Source organism: Telopea speciosissima, chromosome 7 (genome assembly GCF_018873765.1).
Source record: "Telopea speciosissima isolate NSW1024214 ecotype Mountain lineage chromosome 7, Tspe_v1, whole genome shotgun sequence".
Classification (NCBI taxonomy): Eukaryota; Viridiplantae; Streptophyta; class Magnoliopsida; order Proteales; family Proteaceae; genus Telopea; species Telopea speciosissima.
In genome coordinates, this window is record NC_057922.1 from 2,854,659 (window position 1) to 2,875,351 (window position 20,693).

The 20,693-nt window shown below is 39.3% G+C and overlaps 3 protein-coding genes across 3 annotated transcripts; 1 reads left to right on the top strand and 2 right to left on the bottom strand.

Moving 5' to 3' along the window:
* Positions 1-4,109: 4,109 nt before the first annotated feature.
* On the bottom strand, positions 4,110-5,771 carry LOC122669794 (monoacylglycerol lipase abhd6-A-like). Its single transcript, XM_043866647.1, has 4 exons — positions 4,945-5,771; positions 4,732-4,824; positions 4,577-4,644; positions 4,110-4,453 (listed from the first exon to the last, which is right to left on the bottom strand). Exons 1-4 carry the CDS (start codon positions 5,629-5,631, stop codon positions 4,291-4,293), a joined length of 1,011 nt encoding a protein of 336 aa, XP_043722582.1. The 5' UTR covers positions 5,632-5,771; the 3' UTR covers positions 4,110-4,290.
* A 4,939-nt stretch (positions 5,772-10,710) lies between these two features.
* LOC122667318 (probable leucine-rich repeat receptor-like protein kinase At1g35710) lies at positions 10,711-13,722 on the top strand. Its single transcript, XM_043863576.1, has 2 exons — positions 10,711-11,533; positions 11,677-13,722. The coding sequence occupies exons 1-2, from the start codon at positions 10,711-10,713 to the stop codon at positions 13,248-13,250; spliced, it is 2,397 nt and encodes a 798-aa protein (XP_043719511.1). The 3' UTR covers positions 13,251-13,722.
* A 3,428-nt stretch (positions 13,723-17,150) lies between these two features.
* Positions 17,151-20,419, bottom strand: LOC122669792 (pentatricopeptide repeat-containing protein At4g39952, mitochondrial). Its single transcript, XM_043866643.1, has 2 exons — positions 17,948-20,419; positions 17,151-17,551 (listed from the first exon to the last, which is right to left on the bottom strand). Exon 1 carries the CDS (start codon positions 20,344-20,346, stop codon positions 17,992-17,994), a length of 2,355 nt encoding a protein of 784 aa, XP_043722578.1. The 5' UTR covers positions 20,347-20,419; the 3' UTR covers positions 17,151-17,551; positions 17,948-17,991.
* Positions 20,420-20,693: the final 274 nt, after the last annotated feature.

Consider the following 20,693-nt stretch of genomic DNA (forward strand, 5'->3'; position numbering starts at 1 on the left):
TTAAACCTGAGCCTAAGAAAACTCCAGGATGAGATACTAGCAACGCTAAAAAAGGTTTCTGAAGAATGATCCAAGAACAATCGCAGACAACACAACGAGATCAAACCCTAAGTACTGGAAACGAAAGAAGAAAACGAAAAAAAACAGCCATAGTTTTGCAGATTCAAAAACTTGATCCAACGAGCCCCAATCAGCCAAAGGCATTTCACCTTTAAACCATTACCTTCTCATAAAATCCACCGTCAAAGAGATACGTTTGGCGATTCAGACGAAATCCACACCCTTCAATGAGGAATCGACAGCCTTTTTCTCTTTCCCCTTTTTTTATTCAATGATGAGTCCCTCCCATTTTTTATTTCAATCTTTATGATTCTTTCTAAACCTTTTTCATTTTTTCTAACTATTCACTCTTCCCTGTAACTAACGTTTTTTCATTTTTCTCGTTTCTTTATCTAAAATCTAGTGGGATTGCACGGAATGGAGGGGGCGGGTACAGGGGAGGGAGGAAATGGTGGTGGGGTGGGGTTAGGGGAAAAACAGAGGGCTGGGCGGAGTAGGGTTGCAGGGAAGGAAAGGGAAAGGAGGGCGGGGGACAGGGGAGGGAGGAAAGGGCGGTGGGACGAGGGTGGGTGCTGGAGAAGACGAAGAAGGTGAAGAAGAAGAGAATAAAAAATTGGAAAAAATAAAAAAATGAAAATGTAAAGGGACAATGTTCAGTTTGAAACTCATATCAAGGGGTGGGGGTTGCGAAGAGAGAATGGCAAGAAAGAACAAAGGAGGGTGGGGCTGGGGAGAGGTTGCAAAGGAGATGAGTTGCAGGTGTGAGGAAGAGGATGAATTTGGGATTTTTAGTCACAAGGGTAAAATCATAAATCAACACTGATCAAGGGTAGTTTAGGGATATGAATTTATTTAACTGGCTTAATCACTTAACAGCATAAAACTAATGTTAGGGACTAATTTGGTATTTTGGGGTTTAAATTGGGGTTTAAATTAGGGGGTGATCTAAATTTCTATTGAAAACCAAAAGGTCATCGATAATTTACCCAATATTTTAAGAAAAAGAGAATTAGGAGTATGAGAAGAGCTTCCAAGTACTTGGCTCATTTTTTGTTGTAGACAAGTCATTTCTTTTTTTCTTTTTTTGGGTAGTAAGGTCATTTCAAATTTTGGAGTGCCAAACCGGTAAGTGAGTGGGCATGCGACATGGCAAAGGGTGTTACGATAAGTTTATTGCCACTTAATTGATGGCCCTTAATCGATCTTATTAGGTAGTCAAGTTTGTCATTCGATCCTAATCGGTTGATCTACCAGGTTAATTAGGTTGGATTGAAACCACCTACCAATTCGACTTCTAGGCCCAAACTGACACCCTCTACCTATATCAACGTAATGCCCACTTGTCCTTGATCTTTTTTTACAGTTGTAATGTTTTGGTAGCTTTTTTAAATAAAGAATTTTCTTATTGACACTTATCAATATATTAAATAATTTATAAGTTTAATTTTTTTGTCCTTTTGGTTTAACATATAATTTTTGTTTCTAATGAGAATAATAATATCATTTCACATGTGTATTCGAAAAATATACATAATAATGGCATATTGTGCACACAATGCATTGACTTTGAAATCTAAATTGATCCTTATCTTTCAAACATGACAACATCTTATTAATTCATGAAAGTTGAAACTCTAATGATTGAAACATCCTTCCAAAATTCACAACCTCTGTATTCATCTCCAACTTATTTGCACAAGTAGTCAAATTCATGGGAAAATTACCAAAAAAAAAAATGCCCAAGGAAACTTTTTTAAAAGAGATTTTCTTATTAACACCCTTCAATAGGTTAATAATTTGTAATATTACTTATTTGCCTTTATATACAACTTTTTCTAATGATGGTAATAGTGTCATTTCATGTGTACTTAGAAAATGTGTATGATAATAACACCTTGTGATAATGGCACAATGTGATGTTTCTTTCAAATTATTTTTAAAAGCATTTTTATATTTCTATCTTAAAAAACTTGTGAAAATAAGACGAGGCAATTAAAAGGTATCAAGTTCTAAATACACTTATAAGGTGTCATTCAGATACTTCCCTTTTTTAAATGTTTTGAAACAGGTGAACTACTTTAAGAACCTATTTGTGTTTTCAAGAATCGAATCAAAATCAGTGAAAATCAGTCAATTCGATTTGAAAATAACTGACCTTAATGCATAATAATGTCGATTCCCTTAACCTATTGGAATTGAGCATGAATGCTCTTCGATCTTTAATTTTTTAATTATTTTTTGCTTATTTAGTAAGGAAATAATAGAAAATAATAAAACTTATATCTTATAGTTAGAGGTATGAGACTTCTAAATAAAAAAACACTCTTAAAAAAATCAAAGATCCGTGACAATCTTTGCTTCTTGTTTCATATAACAATTTCTAAGGTTTTGGCTGATTCTCATCCATTCTAATGGATTTTTTAATTGAAACTAATGGGGCCAAAAAAAAAAAAGGAAAAAAGAAAACCCACTGTTGCGTCAAGAACCAGGGTGGAGCATGCCGTTCCTATAAAGAAGAAAACAGCAATAGAGGACTGCGCCGATCCGGTTTAGTCGCTTCGATGCCTAAGTCAGAACTCTCTAGCAACAGATAATAGTGATTGAATTCGGATGATCATGGAAGGAGGTTACCTGGTTATTTATAGGCGATTGGGAGAGTTCTGCAGGCGGTGACGTGACTTGATAGGAAAGGGAGGGAAAAAGATCTTATGCAGCCATGGTGGGAGCTGCACCTGTGCAGCACTGCTAAACGACAACAAAAATAGGGGTAAGGTGGTCATTTTATAGGTGGGTCCCACCTGGGCCCCACATGTGAAATGACCACCTCCCCCCTGTATTTGGGGTGGTTCTCGAGCTGCACAGTGCAGCTCCCGCCACAACTGCACAAGATCCAAGTCCGAAAGGGAGTCCCTTTAGCGTGAGTTTAGGAGACTAGGAGTCCTTCTAGGGTTAGGGATGAGTCTCTGTTTTGTCACGCTTCACCAGGCTGGATTGGCACTTCAATTTAGGGCCATTAGGGCTATCCTGCTTCATTTTCGAGGTATGATTTTGTCGTTTTGTCCGAATTTGTTATCGTAGCATGGTCGGGCCTCTGTTGGGATTAGGTTGCCATCTATACTAGGTTGGCCTTTTCCCCACCTCGTCTTTCCTGGAGCGACCTGGCCGAGTGCCCACGCCTCTTTCTCTCTAACCTCTCTCCCGAGAGGACACACGTATCTTCCTTCTATTGGGTGCCGATTTTATGATGTATCACCCACTATGTCTCTTTATGAAGGATCCGGCTCCTCTCCTTGAAAGGCATCGCCCAATGAGTGCCCAATGAGGCATCTAATGGCTGGGCTGTACCACACATATCCCAACGACTGACTAGATATGCGTCGAGATGTGTGCGGCACAGTCTAGCCATCGGATGCCTCATTGGGCTCTCCATTCAGTGGAGAGGAGCCCAATCCCATTATGAATCCCTTGTACTAATGATCTTTAGCAAGTAAAATAAACATTTAATAAAAAAAAAATCCCTTACTCTCATGATCGTTGACGACATGCAAAATAAATAGTTAATAAAATATCATTGTCAATTGTCATGTACAATCCATGGTGTGCAGAGCAACTACAAACGTTTTATATTAATTATATGATTATGATGATTTCATATATCATTTGGGCCTCAACACCTAAACATTTATAGCTTTGGATTGGACACTTCAATGCTAACAAAGGTCAAGGAATGTCACAACTCACAAGTGAGGAACAGCAAAATTAAATTAAATGGTCACAGTTATTTCTTATCTTATATTAATTTTCCATACATAGTCATGGAAGAAACAGAGCAGAATGTATAAATACCAAGGATTGATTTTCATAACATTAAATAGTAACTCTTAATTCTTAATAAGTTTTCATCATATGCCTCCCTTGTTCCTCTCCTAATTATAGGAGTTCAAGTTTTGATATAGGGGTTTTCAAGAACTGCAACCTTTGATATTCCACTCCTAAATTTATATTTTAGAATGGAAAACCTCCCACTTCATGGCTATCTTCATAGTCCCCTTCTTATGCCTTCATATGCAAGAGCAACACCTACTGCAATTGACATTGAAATTGCTCCAAGAGATAGGTGCAGCATTGTCCCTATGACTTCCTCTGCATTGCATATATAGACATTTAAACCAGATTGGGAAACAGACCTTGCTTTGCTAGGGAGCTCTAACATCTCTCCATCTAAAGACTTTAGTCCACCTTGTTTCCATTAAGCTGAGGAGGAGGAGGGGGAGGATGAAGAGAATCAACAAGGAAAGATTTCAAGTGCTTGTAGAACTCCTTAGGCTTCTCCATATTCACAGCATGCCCAGCATTCTTTATCACTTCTAGTTTAGCATTCTCCCCTATGTGACTACACAAACAACATTTCTCAATAAAATCATTTCAACAGTAAAATTGATCTAATGGTAAGAGAAAGTAGCAAATCAAATCTACAAAAAAAAAACAGAAACTACTTGTAGATTAACCTCATTACCTTTTCAGTCTGCGCCCCAATTCCAGTGGGAATATCTGATCTTGCTCTCCCCATACTATTAGTGTTGGCTACACCCATTAATAAACCATTTAATCAGAAGCTCAATAGAATATTTATAGAGAAAAATCAAAAGAAGTAGTATTAGGGAGTAAGACCTGAGTGATCTTTGGAAGATCAGAAAGTTTCCTATCTTTGAGTATGGCCTGAATCAATTGTGTCTTCTCTTCAACATATTCTGTACACATAACCTGCAAACAATAACATCAGATCAACCATTATCATTAGTAGAAGAAGAAGAAAAAAAAACCAATTTCAGACATTTATGAATTGCAGATGAGATTAAAGAAGGTCATTAGCAGGGTACCCACATCGATGAAATCGCGAAGGAAGCAAGAGGGCATGGTCTTGGCAGGTTTGACGAAAGACAAGCGAACCAGCTCCCTCAACTTTTCTGGTGTCTGAGGCATCAAAACGCTGGCGGCTTCCTCTAAGCTTGAAACCACAAACAGACCCTCCTTCAAGTCCTTCTCCTCCAAGCACACCCCTGCACAACAAAGCACCACCCGCTCCACGGCCTCCGGGAACTGAGCAGCCATGCTGTACGCAACGAACCCACCGTAGCTGATCCCGACAAGGCTTAATTTGGACACCCCGTGCGCTTCCATAAGCTTCATCATGCACTGCGCCTGGAACGACTCGGTGCGTTCGGGGCGAGTTGTGAACGAATCGCCGAAGAAAAGAAGGTCTGGAACGTAGATGTTGAAGCGGGTGATAAAGGGTCGGAGGAGATCGCTCCATTGCCACATTGCGTTGGCTCCGAAGCCATGGACGAGCAGCAGAGTTGGTTTCTTCTGTTTATGGGTTTTGGGTACCCAACAGTGCATCATCGTGCCATCGCCCAGGTCCGTTGTGGCCGATCTGAGGCCGGCGTTTGCGAAGGTGTAGCGGTAACACCAGTCCCTTGAAGCGGTGAAGCTGAAACACTTCGCCATTAAGATGGAGAATGAATCAAAACAATCAATACGACTACAGAGAGGAACCCAAGATTGAATCATGGATTAAAACAACAGCCCTTCTCTTCTTCGGCATGGAATCCGATGGTCTGAGATAAATAATGTTAAGGAAAATTGGGAAACAATGAAAAACCCTCTTGGGAATTGGGATTAGAGAATCGGAGTTTGCTGCAAATACATGGAATGTCTCGCCCTTTTGTGTGGGATATTTCAAATGATAGAGAGAGAACGATTAATTGAGTGATAGACCAAAAGAATTTACAGTTTGGATTCTTGTCTTCCAGAAAAAGCCAGCGATTAATTTTTTCTGTAATCTACTTTCCTTGAGAGTTGTTGAGCCGACGGGTGGGGGGTTTCTTCCTGGTAGTTAGAGAAGGGAACCAATGAGAGCCTCAGAAATATTTTTTCGGTTTTTTTTTAATCCCGGCTTTGTTGCAGCACCCTGCCCGAACTGTACGTGCAACGCCAGACATAATGAGATGTGAAAAAACCATCTTACCCCTGCTCGCTGCATGTGCAGTACGGGCAGGGTACTTCAAAAGTAGAGGTGCAATTGAGCCCGACTTGCCCCCAGCCAAACCTAGATCCCTTAGCTCAACCAAGGCCCGGCCCTGAAATTCCGTGGTTGGGCTGGTGTGGGTCAAGTTGACCCTGATTAACCCTAGCTGCTACTGTTTGTCTCATTTCGGGTTTGTGTATACCCTAAAATTAATTCTGTAATGTGTCTCAAGTTATATGTTAATAAGTTACATAACCTAATTTAATCTATTTACTGTTAAATCTAATATAAAATATTTCTCATGATACTTAATTAATGGCTCATTTTATATAATTGTATATTCAAAGCCGGCATAGGCTCATACTGAGGCCTCAACCCTAATTTGACCTGATCAGGTCGGACTTTAGAGCCTGGACACGAAAATATAAACTTCACAACCTTAGCCCAGCTAGTGAGCTGAAAAACCTAGCCCAAGTCCTGGCTTTTCTAGGTGGACTTTCAGCGGAAGTGTTGAGAAAGGTACCAAAAATGCTATACCAACCTTATCAATTGATACTAAAAAAAAAAAAAACCTTATCAATTGATGGACACAAATGAACGGTAATGTTCAGCATCCCACCAGAATAAAGGAAAATAGAATAAAGAAGAGAACTTCTTAGATTTGTTGTTACGAGAAGGAACGCATGGATGACCACTTCCCGCAACACTTTTTTTTTCCTCTTTTAAAATTTGGCATTTTCGATCCATAGGTGGGTGTCAATTGGTTGAATCGGTCAGTTTGGTCTGGTTTTGATAGTATTGAACAGGTTTCAAGATGGTAATAGATCAAACCAAGACCAAAATATTAAGCCAAAAATCAGTTTCGATTCTAAAAATTGCTGAAATAAGGATTTTTTTTAATCCGTTTAGGTCTGGGTTTTATATTGGTTCAATCCATTCATTTGGTCGCCTGGTCTGGTTTCTACCGATTCATAAAACCCCAAATTGAAACCAAACCAACAAAAGTTTGGTTTGTTCAAGTTGAACCAGTCGATTTTGATCAAACCAACCAGTTCGGAATTAAAAATTGACACCCCTAACTCTCCATAACAATTGGATGAACCTATATAACGATTTTTTTTTAGGGGGATGTGGGAGTGCATTGTGATTAACATTTAATCTAATTAAAATGGGGTTTAACAAAAATTAAAAAGGGATTTTTGGCTTCCAACACTGGTAGCATGGTAGGTCATGATCAGATGGACTGTTTTTCGACATTTGAACCGGTGAGAATGCGATGCTTAGTTAGTGCTCAACACATGCTTTGTTTTTTTCCCTTCTAGGTAGAGGTGTCAATGGGCCGGGCTGGGCCGGATTTGTCCTAAACCTTAGCCCAACCCTAGGAGACTTAACCTAAACCCAAGCCCAGCCCAACCCTGCCAGGGCCAAGCATACCCTCAACCTAGTCCGATCTTGATAGGGTTTTCTCAAGCCCGGCCTGGCTTTGATTGACCCTGAATATGGCCCATTGAGTTGTGGTACTAACAAAGCCCAATCACAGCCCAAGCTATAAAAAATTGAGTTTTTCTTTTTGCAAAGAAGCAGTTTCAATACTCGAATCCATGACCAATTGGTGACAAATAGACCAAACTTGACCGTTGCACCAAAGCACATCTTCTATTTCTTGTATATTATTTAATACAGGGTCGGGCTGGCCCTGCCAAGGTCAAGGTTTCAACCCAAGCCCGGCCTGGCCTTGCCAAGGTCATGCAAATATCAAACTCAACTCGACGCAGCCCTATCTGGCCTCAAGGCGGGTTTGGGCGGGCTTGAGCTGGCCAGGTTTTTTTGACACCCCTACTTCTAGGAATGCCCTCTAAATAACCATGGAAAAAATATTCATTGACTGCTGAGCATACGTATAGAGAAAACTAAGTCGTCATTTTAAACTCCAGGCTATGTTTGGTTGTAAAGAAAATAAAAGAAAATTTAATTTTTTTAATTTATGAAGAAAGATAGACACACAAATCAATCATTATGTCATCCGGATTTTGTTTTATTATGTTTTTTTTTCTTTTCTTATCGTTTCTTGACAACCAAACATAGCCTAGATGGAAGGAGAATCCAATTGAAAAGCCGGATGAGGAATTTTGTGGCTGACATCAACTACATCTTTTATTTTTTGGGGTGGGGTGGGGTGGGGTGGGGTGGGGGTAGAAACTGACTACATTACCTATCATGTACGGGCATTTCGTTAGGTATTCATTGGAACAACTGTGTATAAAAGGGAGCATATCATTGAAATTGAGAATTAAATGTAGGTTCATATATGATTTTAGTGCACCATAATTCAGGAATAAAAATTGAATGAACAAGAAATGAGCGGAAAATTATAGTCCTCACACGCAATAAACACAAATTCTACATAATAGGGATTTTTACAATAATGTGTATAAGATACATTACAAACAAACTATCATCTTGGACTAAATTCACATCTCAAGATTCTATGGTTGTCCCAAAGTTATTTGTTAGAGTTACTTTAGGAAATGCTGCAAATTTATAGATCTTGAGATACTTGTTGCATGCTTGACCGAGATTGTGGATTTTCATGCAAATATGAAAATGCCAATTTCATAATCGAAACCAATTTCTCAACAACTTAATTTATGGGAGGTGAGATGCACTCGTCAACCATATCTTTCAACAATATGTTTTGCTCAATAAATGGCAACACTGAATAGGATAACGATGGTAAACTAGAGAGGAGTTCTCCTGGATGCTTTTCCATAATCAATTCCAATGTTACTGTACCAAAGCTATAGACATCACTTTTTTCAGTTACCTTCATTGTGTAGGCAAGCTCGGCAAGATAAGTAAAGTAAAATAAATAAAATTAATAAAAATCAAAATAGAATAAAAAACGACTTCTCACACCTACAATGTCTCACATTCTCTAGTCTGTCCATATGAAAATGTAGCACTTAATTTAAACTATATGGTCCACCATGTTCCACCACCCACACAACAATACCACTACGATGCTAAGGGGACTAGTCCTTGTAATGGCATCCAAAGTTCCTGCCTCCTTTTCTAAAATCAAGGCAATTTTAAGCCACATTGAGGGCTTACTTTTTTGTTGTCATTGAGACTATAATGGGGTAGGTCCTTTTATGGGCCACCTTTAATATATAAAATAAAAAAATAAAAAAAACCAGTTTTATTTACGTTTTTACCTTTTATCAATATCCCTATATCGGTATCGTATTGGTTAAAAACTACTCCATCGATATTGATACGAATCAGCTTATTCGATTAATCTGATAACTATTCCTCAAATCATGGTCCAAAAAGGGCAGGTGATGATAGATCAACCACATTAATTTCCTCTTCCCACGGACTTTATAGGGAGAAAGGGACTCTCCCCCGAATTTTTAACCTCTGAGGTTCCGTTGATCGATACGGTTGTGCGGTTCCTCTCATAGGAGGGGGGGCTGAAATGACGACCTATCCCTTAGCCTACCCGAACACACTGCCCGAGTGGGGTAGATCGTCATTCCAGCCCCCCAAATGAGAGGAATAATACAACCGTACCGGTCAACGAACCTCAAGGGATAAAGGTCCACTCTCCCCCACCCAATCAATAGTCATTTGATTAACATGGCGGTGGACCTATCTCTAGTAAAAACCAGCCAAAATCAATCTTATTCGATGAATTAAATCCAATGCACACTTCAAAGGTGCACAGGACAATGCATCCCACTTGAAGATATAAAAATTCACTAAGTCTATTTCGAAGGTCATATTGAAGTCCTAATTAATGGACTCGCTTAGCCTTGATTTCGGATTGAATATGTCAATCAGGGCCGTGTTTACAGGGACTTCTTATATCATCATCAGCCTTAATGGACGCATGTAGACTCTAAGAGCCGCATAGAGTGGGGGAAGGGGGAAGACTCAGTCACTTTCTATAGAGTCTTGAGCGAAGAGGAAATGTGGTTGATACCGTCAATTAAGCTAGGGCAGATTTGGGGTCAAAACGAAATCTTCCATGACATCTATGTATATTCTCAAGGCTCCATGCATCTCATCCGTGTTAGTTGTTGGACTACATGCAGATCATCATCATCATCTACGACAATTAGGCAATTAGCTAGACCACTTGTGTTTTTTTTTTTTTTTGGGTAGAATCAATTAGACTACTGTCGATCCAAGAGTGTGGAACGGATCCAGATCGATCTTCTACGGTGTAGCTACCTTAGCAACCTGAGCGGTGCAGACACAGCTGTGCGTGTAATAATCGCCTTACCCCCGCTCAGACAAGGCATTTGGGCAGGGGAAAGATGATCATTGCATGTGCGGCTGTGTCTGCGCCACTCAGACCGCTAGGACAGCTGCGCCGTAAAAGATCTGAATCCGTGTGGAACACTTAACATTTGTAGACTAATAAACTCTCATTGGTCAATCTGCATATGGAGGAGTGGAGCCCATTAAAAACATTTTTCTTTCTCTTTCTCTCTCCGGCCTCCGTTTTAAAAGGAAGGATCCGGGCTGCTCAGCTCATAAATTGGAACCCAACCAAACAACAACCAGCAAATCGGTAATTGTGTATTGTTAAGTTGCAAGCCAAAAGGCCCAAAACCATGTTTGCTCCCTTTGGAAAAGAGAAAATACTCTGCCAGCTCCTCCTCTTCTTCTTGGTCCTCCTCATCCTGTTGGCCACCTCCATTGCTTCTTCTTCTTCTTCTTCATTCAGAGTTTCCAATACTGCTCCTTCCCCTTCCAATTATGCTTTTCAACAAGAAGCAATGGAGGCTCTCCTTGAATGGAAGGCCAGTCTTTATCGTCATAATAACCGTGACCATAACAATTCCCAACTACTACTACTCCCTTCATGGACGGTGATGGCAGCAAATGGAAGCAACAGCAGCAACCCATGGAAGTGGGAGGGAATTACTTGCAATGACGAGGCAGCAGCCGCTGGAGGAGTCATCACCATAATAAACCTCTCGAGTATGGATTTGCAAGGTACGCTCCATGACTTCAACTTCTCATCCTTCCCTGACCTCCTCCGTCTTGATCTCCAAAACAATTCACTTTTTGGTACCCTCCCTCCCACCATTGCCAACCTTTCCCAACTCATCTACCTCAATCTCTACAAAAACAATTTCACCGGTTCAGTTCCTGTTTCCTTGGCCACTCTAAACAAACTGACATTCCTACATCTTGGAACAAATCAACTTTCTGGTCCCATTCCCCTAGAAATTGGTAACCTTAGTAGCCTCACTGTGCTGGATCTGTCATTTAACTTCCTAATCAATGGTTCCATCCCTACCACCATTGGAGGCTTGAAGAATCTTGTTGGGATGTATATATCCTCTAACCAAATGGTTGGATCGATTCCCATGGAGATTGGAAACCTGACAAAAATGAATAGCTTGATGGTGAGTGATAATCTTCTAACAGGTTCCCTCCCAACCACTCTGGGCAACTTGAACAATCTCTCTTATTTGTGGTTGTTCGAGAATCAGATATCTAGATCCATTCCATCTGAATTTGGGAGGTTGAATTTTCTTTCTCAGCTTGATTGTCTATGATCAATATGACAGGTTCAATACCTATTTCTTTTGGAAATTTGAGCAAGCTAAACTTCATGTACTTCTATTCAAATTCACTCTCTAGTTCCATTCCTCTGGAAATCGGAAACCTGACCAATCTCTATGACCTACAACTGATGAACAACTATCTCACAGGTTCTATCCCTCAAGAAATTGGAAACTTGAGATCTCTTACTCGACTTTATTTGTCCAAAAATAGTCTCAGTGGTTCAATTCCTGCTTCTTTTGGAAACCTGACCAATCTTCAGAGCCTACAATCGTCTGATAACCTCTTGACAGGTTCTATCCCTGCTTCTTTTGGAAACCTGACCAATCTTCAGATGCTACAATTGTCCGATAACCTTTTGACAGGTTCTATCCCTGCTTCTTTTGGAAATTTGACCAATCTAGTTCGTATCAACCTTCTTCAAAACCAATTGTCTGGTCAAGTACCTCAGGAAATCAGCAATTTAAGCAAATTGCAAGACTTGCAGCTTGCAAATAATCATTTTAACGGGTATTTACCACAACATATATGCATTAATAGTGCATCACTTATTTTTTTCTCTGGAAGTAATAACCATTTCATAGGCCCGATTCCAAAAAGCATGAGAAACTGCACCAACCTAATGAGATTCCGGATTGACAAGAACCACCTCACGGGAAACATATCAGAAGTCTTTGGTGTGTACCCGAATTTAACTTTCATCGATCTGAGCTACAATCAATTGTATGGTGAGATTTCACGGAATTGGGGAAAGTGTCTACAATTGACAAACCTAAAAATGACAGGAAACAAGATTTCTGGTCGAATACCACCTGAGCTTGGAGACTCAACTCAACTGCAAGGACTTGAGCTTTCTTCAAATTTCCTGGTAGGCCAAGTTCCAAGAGAAATGGGGAAACTTAGCTCTTTGCTAATATTAAAGTTGAACGATAACCAACTTTCTGGCACCGTACCTGAGGATGTGGGATTGTTCTCCAAAATCGAGCGTCTTGACCTCTCAATGAACAATCTAAGGGGTTCGGTTCCAAAACAACTAGGGAAATGCACGTATCTTCTTTACTTGAATTTAAGCAACAATAGATTCAATGGAAGCATTCCGGTTGAAATTGGTAATTTGGTTTCCCTACAGATTCTACTAGACCTTAGTGGTAACCTGTTCACAGGAGAGATCCCTCCGCAGTTTGGAAGCTTGAACAAGCTAACAAATTTGAATCTCTCTCATAACAACCTATCGGGTTCCATTCCATCTACTTTCTCTGAAATGCTCAGTTTGGTAACCATTGATGTATCTTACAATGAGTTAGAGGGTCCTCTACCGGATAATCGAGCCTTTCGAAATGCTCCAATGGAATCCTTCATTCACAATAAAGGTTTCTGCGGCAATGTCACAGGTTTGCAACCTTGCATTTCTCCATCAACCAAAAAGCAAACCCCAAAGCATAGCCACAAAGTCGTGATTCTTATCATATCTATCTTAGCAATTTTGTTGTTTCTTCTATTTGCATTTTTTGGTATCTTTTCATTCTTTCGCCGAAGGATGAGATGCATAGTAGAGGACCCAATTGCAAACCAACAATGAAGAGATCTGTTTGCAATATGGAACTATGATGGGAGGATAGCATACCAAGATATCATTGAAGCAACTGAGCAGTTTGACCCCAAATATTGCATTGGCATGGGAAGACATGGAAGTGTTTATAAAGCAGAGTTGTCATCAGGTCAACTGGTAGCTGTCAAGAAGTTCACCTCTTCTTCAGATGAAGGCGAGATTTCTGATCTAGAAACTTTCAAAAACGAAATTCTTATGATGACAGAAGTGTGACATCAAAACATCGTCCAGTTGTATGGTTTCTGTTCACACGTGAGGCACTCATTTCTGGTTTATGAATATGTGGAGAGAGGAAGTTTGGCCAAGATCCTAAGCATTGATGAAGAAGCGATAGAATTGGATTGGACTAAAAGGATTAATATTGTTAAAGGTGTAGCCCAGGCCCTAGCTTACTTGCACCATGACTGCTCACCCCCAATAATTCATCGAGACATTTCGAGCAAAAACATTTTGTTGGATTTAGACTTCGAACCTCATGTCTCAAATTTCGGCATCAGTAGACTTCTAAAACCCGATCCATCCCATTGGACGGATCTTGCAGGAACATATGGATATTTTGCACCAGTTCTCTCTTCTCTCTCTCTCTCTCTCTCTCTCTCTCTCTCTCTCTCTCTCATACACACACACATACACACAAAAATAAGCCATAGATGTTGTCATGGTGGTCCATATAGTTTAAATTAATTGCTAAATTTGCATGTGGACAAGTCAAAAAATTCCTAATTATCCAACTATCAAATTGCCAAATTATTGCTCCACATGACTATTAAATTGCCACATTGTACGTGTGAGAGACCCTTTTCCTTTCTATTTTATTTTTTATTAATTTCATTTGTCTTACTTATCTTGTAGAGCTTGCTTACACAATGAGGGTGATTGAAAAATGTGATGTCTATAGCTTCAGCGTAATAACAGCGGAATTGATGATGGGAAAGCATCCGGGAGAACTATCATCGAGACATATCGAGCAAAAACATTTTGTTGGATTTAGACTTCGAACCTCATGTCTCAAATTTCGGCATCAGTAGACTTCTAAAACCCGATCCATCCCATTGGACGGATCTTGCAGGAACATATGGATATTTTGCACCAGGTTCTCTCTCTCTCTCTCTCTCTCTCTCTCTCTCTCACATACACACACACATACACACAAAAATAAGCCATAGATGTTGTCATGGTGGTCCATATAGTTTAAATTAATTGCTAAATTTGCATGTGGACAAGTCAAAAAATTCCTAATTATCCAACTATCAAATTGCCAAATTATTGCTCCACATGACTATTAAATTGCCACATTGTAAGTGTGAGAGACCCTTTTCCTTTCTATTTTATTTTTTATTAATTTCATTTGTCTTACTTATCTTGTAGAGCTTGCTTACACAATGAGGGTGATTGAAAAATGTGATGTCTATAGCTTCAGCGTAATAACAGCGGAATTGATGATGGGAGCTTGAGATGTGAATTCTAGTCCAAGATCGAGCTGCAGAATTTGTGTTTAGTTTAAGCGGCTGGTTTACCGTTTTCTTTCGTGTATGCTTGGTATGTTTTTATTGTGTCTGCCTTAAATTTTAATTTATTCTGCAATTTGTGTGGGTTTTTTTTTTTATTTTTATTAAGAGCTTGTATAATGGGGGAGGGGAAATTAGGGGATGGGGATAGGCCCCAAGGTGGTTTGAACTCATGACCTCTTATTTGAGGAGTTGGTCTTTTGCCAACTGAGCTGACCCTTTGTGTGGCTTTTTATTTGTTGACTATTTTCAATTGTGTGTGATTCTATATATAATTTTAAAGGGTATTAGTCTGAGTACAGGAAATTTTTTTCATTGTGTGTGGTACATGAATGATCGAAGTTGTGTTCAATGTCTTTGAGGACTTTAAATCTCTTTTCATTCAATTGTTAGTTATTACTAGAACAAGATTTCGTAGGTGCTGCAATCAAGTTCTTAATTCACTAGGGTTAAGGATCGGATGAAAATTAACTACTACTGCTTTCTGCAAATCCGTCGCCATCTGAATCATCTTCCTTCTTAATTTATTTAGACCGATGCCATGAATATATGAAGCAGCTAGAAATAGTCTTTTTTTTTCCCATTATATATATATATATATATATTTATCTTAATTTCTTTCTCTGCAAGTCCGAGTCCAGTATATCTTTCTTAATTTCTGCTCTCTATTGAAGGATATGAAGGTCTTACATCACTTAGCAAGAAATACGTTTTATCATTAACAATAGCTAGCTCATATGAGAAGCACGCACTGTGGGTAGTATTCAAACTTCAAAGAGAAAGGATTTGCTTAATTTATATTCATACTTTTAAAATTTCCCTACGACAGCTTATATGAATTTACATTATGGGAAAAGGCTGGCACATTCTATTTTAATTTCAGATTGATTTCAAGAAAGTGTCAACAAATAGATTTTTGGTCAAAAAATTGAAATTGTTATGGTTGTATCAAAATAAAAATTTTCAAGAATTAAAAAAAAAATCTATTTTCTAGTTCAATTTTTGAGAATAGATTCTCTATATTTCTTTGGAAGGGTGGTGGTGGGGTAGTGGCGATTGCGGTGGCAGTGGCGGCGACGATGGCGGTGGCAGTGAAACCATTAGGAAAAGAAGGGTGGTGTTTTATTTTTAACACGAAATTACTACTTTACCCATCAAATTAACCATGCATGTGCTTATTAAAGAGCAAGAGTGAAATCAGAAATAGAAATTCTAAAACAACTCCTCAACTATTTCAGAATTTCTATTTCACTAAAATAAAGTACAAAAATTAAATCAAATAATTTTCAAAATAGGAATCACCCTTGAAATTGAAATAGAAATTATACCAAATCAGGCCTAAGACGATTACATTTATAGTTACATATATATTAAAAAAAAAGAGATTCATGCACGAAAGATTCCTCTCATCAATATTTTTTTACAAGGGGTGAAATGTTTTGATTATTTTAAATTGGTATATAGAATTTATGGTTACTATGACAACTCCAAAAGTTAAAGTTAAGGATGACACTTCCAGAATACCCACCGCACACAACAAGTTAGCAGGTTTGGATTAATTTGATTGGCTTGGTTGGAGTAGACTAATTTATTCAATAAACAGATTAGTTTTAGGTTAACAGTGTATTGTGGTGTAACCCCTAACTCATTTGGTATTATTTTGCTTCTTAATCATTAAAGCTTAAAATTAGCATAAGCAACTAAGCAAGTTCTGTAAATTAGACCGGTTCAGCCAGATAGATTTTAGGTTGAAGAAGGAGAAGAGAAGAAAGAGAAGAGAGCAGCCACGGTTTTGGTGTTCTAGTGTTATGTCTCTAACCTAGAGACTAATATGCTTATATTGAAAAGAATAGTAAATTACACCTTGGCACTTGGCCTTATACAAATGACAAAAAATAAGAAAATAATACAAAGAGATATTTACACATATATATACCCTTGATACAATACAGCCATTCTTAACAGTTGGGCCAAATCAGAACTCCATCACCTTCTGGTTAGTTGTTGAATAAAGTTTCCAAAAATACGAATACTAGTTTAGGTTTATCCCTTATCCTAATGGAGCAGTGCAAAAGAAGTTGTTTCAAGTTGATTTTGAGAAGTATCTAACTTTGGCAACTCAAAAACTGACAAGAAGAACCACTTCTCAAGCATTATTTATTTAAGAAGCAAAATTGCAATACAAGGGTCACAAAACAAAATCATACAAGCAAGATATTTAAGTGTGTATTGGGATTCAAAAAATTGTATAGTTAGAAATTGTTAGATTACTTATTATTTTTTATTTTCATTTTAGTTCCTTTGTTCTTCACTTCAGATCCAAAATTAAAGAGTTTAGAAAGGCTGATTGACCTCATTGGACCAAGTCTGTCTCGGGTATAAGTGTATTTAAAGACAAGATTTAAAAAAAAACCAGCTTTAAGAAAACAAGTTACAAGATTCCAAAACCTGTCCTTGGACATCATAAGCGCCTCTCATTTGGTTTTCAAAAGTTGGAGCAATCTCATGCTTTATATGGAAAATGAACTATTGGAAACATTCCAAAAAATAGATAAGGGGGAGGAAAACTTATCTGTACCACAGACAACCCGCAGAGAATGTCGATAAATAAGAACACCATAAATGGCATCATGAACCTGAAAATTAAGAATTCAAAGAAATGGTGAGGCTGAGTTATACCATTGATAATTATCCTCAAGACCATAGATGCCCATATGATGCAACCGAGTATATATGTGAATCGGCCCCCAAGATAAAACAGCCCTGCATGCTCCTCCAGTAGACGTGCAATCGCATAATAAGCCTCTTCAGGAGAGAAAATAAAAGTTGAGAATTGTCTTGAAAACTGTTGGAGAAATGAGCGGACTTGGCTCCTGTCCAGCACTCTGCCCGGGCTGCACATGCAGCGCAGGACAGAGTGAGGAGTGAAAAGACTACCTCACCCCTGCCTGAGCACCTTGCCCGAGCAGAGGTGAGGCGGTCTTTTCACTCCTCACTCTGTCTAGGGCTGGGCAGGGTGCTGAACAGGATCTTTTAAAAACAAAAATTATATTTTGAATCATATAAATTTTCAACACATTAAAAAATTCTAACATGAACACTTACACTGGGTGAAATCAAATAGAATAAATATCCCTTCTCCCTTTAAAAATATTTTACCAGCATTAAACAATAAAATAAATGGAATAAATAACTTTATAGAGTTACATTGCACTCCAGCCAGCTCTCTTCCTCACACCCCTACTTTTCATCATCTCTCTCACCCTCTCCGCATCCTCCCACCTCCCAGTAGAATTATACATGTTGGAGATCAGAATATAGTAACCATCATTTTCAGGGTCCAACTCAATAGCCCTCTTGGCTATCCGCTCTCCCATCTCCAAATTATTATGAATTATACAAGCACTAAGAAGAGCTCCCCACACACCCCCATCAGGAAGAATAGGCATTGACAGAACTATGGATTCAGCTTCACAGAGATTTCCTGACCGGCCAAGAAGATCCACAATACACGCATAGTGTTTTAAAGTGGGAAGCACACCACAATCCCTCATCCTACCAAATATATACTTCCCTTCTTCAACCAGGCCTGCATGAGCACAGGCTGAGAGAACAGCAAGAAAGGTAAGTTCATTTGGCTCAACACCTGATTCCTCCATTTGCTGGAAGATCTCGATTGCAGACTTAGCTTCCCCATGAATTCCATAACCGGAGATGATAACATTCCATGATATAACATCCCTTTCAGTCATAGCATTGAAAACCTCTCTTGATATTGCCAGTTGCCCACATTTTGCATACATGTCAACTAATGCAGTACAAAGACAGAGATCGCATTCGAATCCTCTTTCTTTGATGTAACCGTGCACCCTTTCTCCATGCTCCAGAGCTCCTAGATGAGCACAAGCCGAAAGAACTGTCACCAAGGTTGCCAAATTGGGTTTCAGGTCTTCAAAAATCATCATATCAAACAGGGCTACAGCCTCACTAGAATGTCCATTACGAGTATAAGCTGAGATCAGTGTATTCCAAGTGATAATATCTCTAGAAGTTCTACAAAATATGTTCTGTGCAGTATTTAGGTTTCTGAACTTGCCATACATATCCACAAGTGAACTTGCAATTGAAACATCTTCATCAATATGAACTTTAATCACATAACAATGCACAGACCGGCCTAGAAGTGTTGCTCCTAATTTTGAACATGAAGAAATCACGGAAACCAGACTGTTTAAATTAGATCTGAAACCTAGATGTTGCATTTCTCTAAACAGTTCTAAGCACTTCGAAGTCAACTCCATTCTATTATACCCAAAAACCATCCAGTTCCAGGATTCTGAGTCCTGCTGACACACCATGGCGAAGAGCCTTTCTGCAGTATATACACACCCAAACTTACAGTACATTGACAGCAGGGAATGATTAATCATATGGTCCAATTCAAAATTTCTTTTCACAATAAGTCCATGAAAGGCCTTTCCTGCATGTATCTTCATGGAATTCCCAAAACCTGAAAGCATACTACTGATAACAATTCCATCGGGATCAATATCTGCAGCCTGCATTTCCCAGAACAAATCCACGCATTCAGAAATATTCCCTCTTTTTGCATATGCACTAATAATCGCAGTCCAGGAAATAAGATCTTTATCAGGGACCTCTGAGAATGCAAGAAAAGCTTCTTCATTGGCCCCACATTTGGAATACATACACAACAATGTTGACTCGACGACTTGGGAAGACACAATTCCTGTTTTCAGAGCATAACAATGTAAGCATCTACCTTCTAACAAGGCACCCAACTTCCCACAAGCTTGTAAGCCACCTTCAATTGTTCTCCAATTGGGTTTCACCCCATCTTCGCCAATCATGAGCATCTCTTTAAGGCGAAACAAACCCTTCTCACAATCATCGTTCTGCACATAACCAATAACAAGAGCAGTCCAACCAACTACGTCTCTAAGCGGCATTTCATCGAACATCAGAGAGGCATCTACCATTTCACCGCACTTCGAATACATATAAACGAAAGAAGATCCGGCAGCAGGATTACCGGCAAAGAGGCCGAGCTTTAACGTGAGGCCATGTATGTTCTTGCCGCGTGGGACGGAGTCAAGTTCGGCGCAAGCAGCAACAGCCATTGGGATGGTGAAATGGTTTGGAGCGGCATCCGAGACAACCATCTGGCCATAGAGCTTAAGGGCTTGTGAGTACTCTCCATTGGAAAAGTAGGATTTGATGATGGAGTTCCAGAGGAAGGTATCTTTGGGATGGATTGATTCAAAAACCTGAGCGCCAAAACAAGGTTTATTAAAGGAGGAATACAGATAAATGAGCTTTGCTGCAAAGAAGATGTTGTTGGAATGACCACTTGTGTAGATGAAAGCGTGAGTTTGAAGAAGAGACTCCAAATCCGGGATTGGGTTGGAGAGGAAGAGATCGAGCTGGCGGTTCAGGTAGTTTGATTGTATTGACGTTGATGAGGAATGAAAGCCGAACCTGGATGGTAGAGAAAAGGAAATCCGCCTACAGAGGAAGTTGAGTTTGAGAACAAGCATGGGAATACTGAAAAGCGGTTAGCAACGGCTACCATGATTTAAAGCTATTAATCAAAGGTGAGCTAATGGTCTACCTTTAGGAGTTGAGGGTAGCAATTTCGGAATTGGCAGCCAAGGCCTCCAAAGATTCTGAATCGGACTCAGCTGGAATCGATCTTAACCCTAGAAATGAAATGCCAATAGGTCGATTCAACCCAGGGTTTCAAAAAATGGGGATTGAAACGGTCGGATCGAAATCGATTAAGGGCAACCCGATTCTGGCCTATCCACCTCGATCGATCCCTCGATAAAAAACTAGGGTTAGCACTTCCGACATATTTGAGTTGGTTCTTACCGAACCTGGCCGA